The sequence below is a fragment of the Sinocyclocheilus anshuiensis genome, unplaced genomic scaffold (assembly GCF_001515605.1).
Source record: "Sinocyclocheilus anshuiensis isolate Anshui unplaced genomic scaffold, SAMN03320099.WGS_v1.1 scaffold1373, whole genome shotgun sequence".
NCBI lineage: Eukaryota > Metazoa > Chordata > Actinopteri > Cypriniformes > Cyprinidae > Sinocyclocheilus > Sinocyclocheilus anshuiensis.
The window spans coordinates 140,782-150,251 of record NW_015548285.1 but is presented as its reverse complement, the minus strand read 5'-3'; the positions used below and the strand labels follow the sequence as shown (position 1 = coordinate 150,251).

The 9,470-nt window shown below is 34.8% G+C and overlaps 1 protein-coding gene across 1 annotated transcript in view; it reads right to left on the bottom strand.

Moving 5' to 3' along the window:
- scn12aa (sodium channel, voltage gated, type XII, alpha a) overlaps positions 1-9,470 on the bottom strand; it is a 57,763-nt gene that overhangs the window by 6,428 nt on the left and 41,865 nt on the right. Inside the window, exons 18-21 of the mRNA XM_016443453.1 lie at positions 5,593-5,748; positions 5,325-5,479; positions 4,999-5,172; positions 1,153-1,275 (exon numbers count right to left, since the gene is read on the bottom strand). Coding sequence (XP_016298939.1) covers positions 1,153-1,275; positions 4,999-5,172; positions 5,325-5,479; positions 5,593-5,748 — 608 coding nt within the window. The remainder of the gene's footprint in view (positions 1-1,152; positions 1,276-4,998; positions 5,173-5,324; positions 5,480-5,592; positions 5,749-9,470) is intronic.

Sequence of the window (9,470 nt, the reverse complement as noted above, 5' to 3'; positions counted from 1 at the left end):
AACAGTGAGCGCAAGCTAGATTAAATTGATTATTACGTTTTGAATATGGATATTTTTCTTACAAAAACACATCGTTTAGCTACAGGACGCCTTTGTTCACCCCCCGGAGCCGTGTGAGACACTTTTTTTATGGATGGGCGCTTTTTATTTAACTTCTTTTGGACTGATGCATGTAACACCCACTGAGTGGCATTAAATAGCTTGAAAGATCAAACACAATTTTTAATATAACTACGACTGGATTCGTCTGAAAGAAGAAAGTCATATACACCTAGGATGACTTGAGGGTGAGTAATTTATGGGCTAATTTTCATTTTTGGGTGAACTAACCCTTTAATTTAACCATCCTATTTATACTAAATTACGGATAATATATATATTTTTTTTTGCTGATTTGCAAAAAAGCCTAGTATTAACAAATTTGATGAGGCTGGGTTCAAAAGTATCAATTAAGATTTTCACAAGTTCACAAAATAAGAATGAAGATTATATATATATATTTATATCAGCTTTAATGCCCTTATGAAAATGTCAAAAATTTTAATTACAAAAATTATGTATTCAAAATGCATCAATTAACTTACAATATGTAAATACTCAATTTAATATATTAATGAACTTTACATTTAAAAAGTTTATAAATACATTTGTTTTTTATTATTATTTTTTATTTTTTTAAACAACAAAATTTGTCATTTTCTGTGCCTGTTTGGATGTACTAAACACCCACAGATGTAGCAGAAAACATCAGGTTTATGTTTGCATTTTCTTCTGTCACTGGTCATAATTCTAACCTTGTAATCAGGATGAAACATAAAATGTCTTCAGAATCATTCATACATGTGAAAATCGCCAGACAACTGAACAAATAGTTGTGGTCTGGCACAGAGGAAGACAGGAATCGTGTCTTTGTGGCAGTTTTTCTGCTGATTAAGTGATAATACGTGACTTCTTCACCTTATGGCTGTCACAAAAGCAAAAATGCAACAAAATGCATCATAGTTTGTGAAAGTGTGACGAGCTTGAGCAAAACAGACACTATTGTTGCAATCAGCAGTCTAAAATTTTTAAGAAATGTATTGGACTTTATTCAACATATATTATGCAGGGCGGTATAATCGCAGTGAATTCCCTGTAAATCTGTAAGCTTACCCGCATTCCTTCGAATCTAGACAGGGCTCTCAGGGGCCTCAGAGCTCTGAGAGTCCTCAAAGATTTAATGGCCCCAAAGTCTGAGTAGCCCAGAGAGTTAGCGACCAAGCTAATCAAAGACACCTGCAATTGGAGAAAAATAAATTACCTTTAATAAAAATACTTAATATTAATAAGAATTTTTTTAATTAATATTAATAAAACACCTCTCTGAATGGCTTTTTATGTTAAATAGACTATAATATGTAACTAGATGCAATTTATTTATAAAAGGAAAAATAGATTTTTTTGCACTTTTGGGACATTCTATAGGAACACATTTATTGGGACATAAATTAGATCAGTTTTACAAATCAGTTTAAAATCACAATAGGTTTCCACTCTATTCTACAGTCAGAGTAGACAGACAGTGTAGAACAGAATGGCTTTCTGTTGTAATGGCAGGTTGTGGCCACAGGAACGGTCGGCCGATGAGGTGAAATGAAGGCAAAACACGGACAAGTATGCACATATGTACATCAATGTCTATACCTACATACTCAACTATATATGCATAATCATATATATGCATATATATAAAATAGAGTGAGGTTTTATAAAGAATTTGGGTTTTTCTTTAAAATCATTTCTTTTGATCAGATTTTCTTTTGCTTGTTTAATAATGTGATTTTCATCAGTCCAAACAGTGTTTAAGATTCAGTTTATAGATTCCATTTGTGGATTATTAAATGTAGTCCCAAGAATGGTCAGTTCTTTATAAAAAACAATTTCTATAGTTTTCCTTGTCACTGCAATATATCTAAAGAAGATATTTCTGTGCAATTTGCTCTAAAAGACAACTTCAGAAATCCAAGATTGAATGATACAAATAAAAGTACAAAATTAAATAATAAAAACGTTAAAATACAGATTTCAGCTTATAAATGTATCACAATAAGACGTGTCTCACTGTAATGTACCTTTAAAATGTCAGTTCTTGATTTTATCAACAGTCCTAAATGTAACTGATCTTCTCCAGATAATTCTTTGATACAGTGAGTATATTCTGATATAAAAGCCAAGGTCCTGTGGGAGTAATTATTAAACATATCAAGCTTGACACCATGTTAAATTACAGGTCGAAATAAATTGCTGACAGAGAGACAGTGGCATTTATATCTCGGCGTGGATGAGAAGAGAAGTGCAGCTGAGATACAGACGTGAGCCTTCGCTCACCTCTGACCTTTGAACTGTGAACTTACCCTATGGTTAAAGGTGTGTGTGGAGATCTGTGTGGGTCAGATGAGCATCAGGTGAGACACACTTGTGTTTAGTTGAGCTACTCCAGATGCTGTGCCAGGTGTTCATGTGTGGTTGGTTTATGTGTATTTTGTGCAGTTATCTCTGTGTCTGAAGGATGTTTGCCATAACATCTCAATTCTGATATCGCTCTGAATACAATCTGCCATAAAAGGTCTGAGGTGTCATTGTGCCAGTAACACAAAACCAGAATGATACAAAACTAAAACTTGCAAACAAAAGTCAACAAATTCAAACTGTATTATTATGTCTTTAATGTCAATTATGGATGGCTTAGACAGACTCTAAATTCTGGCAATATTAAGATAATATAATGCTTGTTACACCTAAACAGCCTACAGTTTGACAAATGAACGGTTTTATTTGTGGATGAACTGTTTAATCCAATTAAACAGTTCAGAACATTTGTGTTCAATCGATAGGCCACGTCTATGTCCATTTTACAGGTTTAGCATGATTAAATGAGTTTTATAAAACAGATAGTTCCGGTCCTTGATTCTGATTGGTTGAGCCGCGTTCGAAGCTGTTGTAAATTACTCTACAAACATACACCTTTGTTTACTTCTGTGTATTGCTCGGCAACCACTTCGTTGGAACCACAACTGTTTCTGAGGAACTACATTGTTTGGTGGAAGAATACTGTTTTTATTAATATCATTACACTTTATTTGCTCTGTTTTATTCTGTGAAACCTTACTACGTATATGGAATAACCGTTTTATAAAAGCAATAAGCCTCGTGAAAGCCGTGGTTTACAGTGAATTTATAACGGCTAAGGGGGTTTTTAGGCGAACAACGCCCCTTAGCTGTTATAAATTCACTGTAAACCATGGTTTCTTGGGCCTTATTGCTTTATTAGACACTCTGCTTTGCATGATCTGTGCTAAAATCGCTGTAATGAACAGCCTTCACTACAGCAAATTATTTATTTTTGCAGTTTTCTAGCCAGAAATGTCCTCATTTTAAAGTCAGATTTATTGTACTTTCATTGCATGTATAATAGCAAAATACAGTACACTGTAAAAAAACTATCTTACAAAGCTTTGTCACCCCACTGCCTTAAATTTTTTTTTGTTATCTTCATTTTTTCAGTGTTAAGCAGTTGTATCAACATGCGTTTTTGAGTTGAAACAACAGTTATACTAGTTCATTCAACTTCCAGTTTAGTTGAGGGCCAATAAACTTTCTTTTTCTTTTCTTGTTGTCTGGACAATTTATAAAAAAATTAGTTTGTCTACCAAAAAAAAAAAAAAACTTGAAATGGTCAAATCTCAAAATTATTTTTTACAGCGTATTATACTAAATAATACACTAAATCGAATATAGTATGAAATATAGAACAGCACTAGGCAAAATTTTTGAATGATTAATGTTTTTTTCATTTTTTGAAAGTAGTCTTTTATGTTGACCATGTCTCCATTTATTTAATGAAAAAATACAGTAAAAACAATATTATTGTGGAATATTATTGCAATTTAAAATAACTGTTTCTATAAAAAAAAAGAAGAAATATTTATTCTCATTATCAATGTTGAAAACAGTTGTGCTGCTTCATATGTTTGTGGAAATTTATACATTTTATTTTTCAGGATTCTCTGATGAAAGAACAGCATTTATTTGAAATAGAAATCTTTTGTAGAATTATAAATGTCTTTACTGTCACTTTTGATCAATTTAATGCATCACTGCTAAATTATTGTTACTGAAAAGTATTTCTTTCTTTCTTTTTTTTAATCTTACTGATCCCAAACTTTTGAATGGAAGTGTATTACAGTTTTGACAAAAATATGAAGCAGCACAACTGTTTTCAACATTGATTATAATAAGAAACGTTTCTTGAGCAGCAAATCAGCATATTAGGAAGATCTGTGAAGGATCATGTGACACTGAAGACTGGAGTAATGATGCTGAACATTCAGCTTTGCACCACAGGAATAAATGACATTTTAAAATATATTTAAAAATAAATTTTTGACCTAATACATGCAGCCTTGGTGAGCATAAGATATGTCTTTTAAAAACATGAAAAAAAAAAATAATGTAATTATTCCATACTCTGCCTAAGTGCAACCGTTCAACATTGATCCAGTATTCAGCTAGAGAAAATTCTTCTACTCACATCCACAATCAGGAAGTCCAGCCAGCACCAGTAGTTAGTGAAGTATTTCTTAAAGCCATACGCAATCCACTTCAGAAACATCTCCAGCACGAAGATGTAGCTGAACACCTTATCAGCATATTCCAACACCACCTTCACCACCTTCCTCTGTTCAATGTAAATGTCTTCAAATGCCTGACCCAAGAAGAATATCATACCACAGTAAGACCAGGACTAGCTACACATTCAATTACAATATGGACAAATTTAATGCATGAATTACATTAATCTTTGACTTCAAAACAGTATGGAATAGTTAAAGTTCACTGTTCAGCATGGTTCCTCACCAGAGCGCCACTGCTGAGGAGGATCATCATAACAGACGTCTTTCAAAAACATGGGAAAATCGTGATTATTCCAAACTCGGGATCCGGTATTCTTCTACTCACATCCACAATCAGGAAGTCCAGCCAGCACCAGTAGTTAGTGAAGTATTTCTTAAAGCCATACGCAATCCACTTCAGAAACATCTCCAGCACGAAGATGTAGCTGAACACCTTATCAGCATATTCCAACACCACCTTCACCACCTTCCTCTGTTCAATGTAAATGTCTTCAAATGCCTGACCCAAGAAGAATATCATACCACAGTAAGACCAGGACTAGCTACACATTCAATTACAATATGGACAAATTTAATGCATGAATTACATTAATCTTTGACTTCAAAACAGTATGGAATAGTTAAAGTTCACTGTTCAGCATGGTTCCTCACCAGAGCGCCACTGCTGAGGAGGATCATGAAGATGATGAAGGTCTCAAACCAGCTGTGCTCCACTATCTGATAGCACGTCTTCCTCAACCTCCACCACGCTTGACCCAGACCTCTCGTCGTGTTGATATTGCAACACTTACAGCGCTGCATACAGACTGGAGAGATACAGAGAGATCAGCTCCTCACAAAAAAAACATGATACAGTACGTCAAAGTGGAAGCAATGGCCACAGGAGAGCAAATATTATCTTGTTTCATTATATGCTTACACTCAGGGAAACACTCTTCTGGATCCATGCCATCATCTGCCATCTCAGAATATTCCTCCTCATCTTCCCCAGGCTTCCTCAAGTCCACCGTACTTCCTTCAGAGAGGCTGGCGACTTCCTGTTGAGCAAGACAGCAAAGCTTGCATTGAGTTTCAAATAAAACTGGACTTCAGAACTAATAATTTTAAATGAAAGAGGTCTCATGCTCACCAAGGCTTCATTTATTTGATGAAAAATACAGCAAAAATAGTAATATTGTGAAATATTATTACAATTCAAAATAACAGTTTTCTATTCGAATATATTTTAAAATGTAATTTATTCTTGTGATGCAAAGCTACATTTTCTGCTGCCATTACTGAAAGGATGTCTGTGTGCTTAAACCCCACATGCAGTGCATACATCATATTCAATGCATATTCATATTCCCATATTCCATCACATTCCCACTACAACTAACGATAAATGCGATGCATATGCTATCATTTATGTTTTTGGCTTCATATAAACTAGTACTGAATCTGTTGATTCAATATTTTGGGTGTTAACTGCACAATATTGGTATATATTTGCACATACTGTATAAGCCAGGAAATCAGCATTGACTGAAAAATCCTCTGGGTTTGGCATGGAAAATGCAGAGAGCTAATAGAATGCATGCATCCCAAGATACATATGGTGCAAAACTAGCATATGCATCTAATCCACGGGCGCACAAGTCAAGGTCTGTGACCTCCAGTATAATCTGAGATAGCGAGAGAGAGCTGTTCTAAATCTGCCTGAATGCACACTCATTCTTGTTTCTTTTTCTACGTAGACAGTGGGCCTTCTTAATACAATTTTGATGAGATTTTCCCTGCATGTAATGGCAACATATTTAAAATGATTTACAGAGATTACTGGCCCAAAGGTGCCAGCACAATCCAATAGCGATGTTTATGTAATCCCACATTACGAGGCGAGCAGTATGTGTGTGTGTGTGTGTGTGTGTGAAGCTGGATTACTCTTAATTTTGTGTCCCTAAGATGTCAAAATGGTTTTGGTAGAAGTTTGCAACCAGACAAATTCATTAAATTCATTCTGGGATGGTTTTTATACTGTATTGAAAGAGTTTGCATGTATGATGCACACTTGTTGGCTGCTTTTACTTTAGCCCACCCTACTCTGACCTATTTAAAAAAAAAATTAAGAAAAATTTAGTTTTGTGAAAAAAACATACATAGGCAAAAATGACACTAAAAACTATACAGTACAAAATGTTTAAGCCTTTCAAACATAAATTCAGTCAAAACTAAACTTGATTGATAGAATGCATGTACAAATTACCTCCTATATCTCTGCTTTATGATTAAAAAGGACTTGCTCTGTAGTCTGTTCATTCTTCATCTAATAATTAATGCAATGCATATGCTACCATTTAGGTGCTTAGCCTTGTATGGTGCATTTGTTGGTGAACACAATGTTGAGGCATTTTTGCACTGATCAGCCAGAAGAAATCACCCCAGTAAATGCATAGTAACGTTAATATTGTAAAAAAAAAAAACATTGCTGTATTTTATGCTATATTGCTTATTGCTGTTTTCAATTCAAATTGTGCAGATCTTTAAAGGCTTAGTCCCAAATGGTGTCTTGAGGACTTATTAAGACTTTGCTTGCATGCCTCTATTAAAGTCCACAAGGACTTTTTGCAGCAACATTTGTACATTTCGAATGAGTCACAACAAATTGTGTCACCAGGTCAATGATTCCACATTATCTTGACAGGCCATATTAGAACTGAAAGAGATTTGAGAACTACAGCTTAAGGAAAGTTTTCCAGCAAATAACAACCTAAATCTAAGCTATTTCCTCACACTGAGCTGTCATTTGGAATTTAATGTTTTCGTATGGACCTATTTTGTTGTAGTTTTATAGTTCACCATCCCACCATTTTATACCCATATTCCCTGCACTCCTCTCCACTGCCGGTTTCTCTTATATAACAAATATGGCGTCTGGTGGGTTCACCTTGTCTGCTTTTGCAGCTTATCAGCTTATGAATCTGTACATCCCCCCCATGTCTACGGCCGCTGGCTCGCTCACTCACACGTGACATATCATATCATCTCTCTGACCTCTGACCCCACTCGCTCGTTTGAGCTCCCTATTGCAATTATCCCTATTGCACTCACAATAGGGATAAACCAATGAACCATTATATGCTGTAAATGAAGGATTTAGGGTCATATATCTGTTTGGTCCTGATGTTAAATCCAGACATTTAAATTTAACAGTGGAAAAGCAAGTCAGATGGCATTATATCAATATGATATATATTATGTCAACCCATTGTTAAATTCAAATTTGAGTGCATTTTTCTATCAGATGCACTACGCTAATTGGGGATTGTTATCAAAAGAATTCAATTATTCTAATTCTGAATTTTAGATCCACTTCACAGAAATGAAATAAAAATTGTCTGTAATTTGACATGACAAAAGTAGCAGCCAATCAGAGTGAATTAACCAACCGATTCAAAACAATAACTCATGAGTTTCAGACTAATTTGTTTTGACCAATGCATTAAAAATAATTGGCTCATATGAGTCATTTGCTCATGAATCGGACTACACAATAATTTTTTTTGGTAATATTACATTTAAAGTACTCATTTATTATAAACAAAAGTTGCAGCGGATCAGAGAGTGAATTGGCCAACCTATTCAAATCAATATCTCAGGAGTTTGAGATTCATTTGTGAGTGCTTTGAATTTGTGAGTGCTAATGCATTAAAAAGAATCGGCTCATATGAGTCATCTGTTTGTGAATCGGACTACACAGTCTTAAAAACAAAATAAATTACCTCTCATAAACAAAACAATTAACTGTTCTATTTCTGAATTTCAATTAAAATTATTACATTAACAATTCTTTAATACTTTTGAGAAAGCAAAAATTGTTGGTCCTGACTATATACTAAACAACAATGACTTTTGTCAAATATACATAAAAAAAAAAAATGTTATGTTCTTTACATGATAAAGTACCAGTGAATCACAGAGTGAATTAACCAACCGATTCAAATCACTATGTGAATCACTATGTAACTTGTGAGTGTTTTGACCAGTGCATTAAAGGGATAGTTCACCCAAAAATGAAAATGATGTTTTACTCATCCTCAAGGCGTCAAGGCATATATGACTTTCTTCTTTCAGACGAATCCAATTGAAGTTACATTAAGAAATGTCCTGGCTCTTCCAAGGATATTTTTCTTACAAAAACGCATCGATTCACTTCAGGAGGCCTTTATTCTCCCCCCGGAGCCGTGTGAGGCACTGTTTATTATGGATGGATGCGCTTTTATTGGGCTTCTTTTGGACTGTTGAAAAAAAACACCCACCCACTGCCATTACAACGATTGTATTCATCTGAAAGAAGAAAGTCACATACACCCACATGCACCTAGGATGCCTTGAGGGTGAGTAAATCATGGGGTAATTTTCATTTTTGGGTGAACTATACCTTTAAAGGAACACTCCACTATTTTTGAAAATAGGCTCATTTTCCAACTCCCCTAGAGTTAAACAGTTGAGTTTTACCGTTTTCGAATCCATTCAGCCGATCTCCGGGTCTGGCGGTAGCACTTTTAGCTGTAGCTTAGCATAGATCACTGAATCTGATTAGACCGTTAGCATCTCGCTCAAATGACCAAAGAGTTTCGATATTTTTCCCATTTAAAACTTGACTCTTCTGTAGTTACATCATGTACTAAGGCCGACGGAAAATGAAAAATAGCGATTTTCTAGGCCGATATGGCTAGGAACTATACTCTCATTCCGGCGTAATAATCAAGGAACTTTGCTGCCGTACTATGGGTGCAGCAGGCGCAATGATATTAC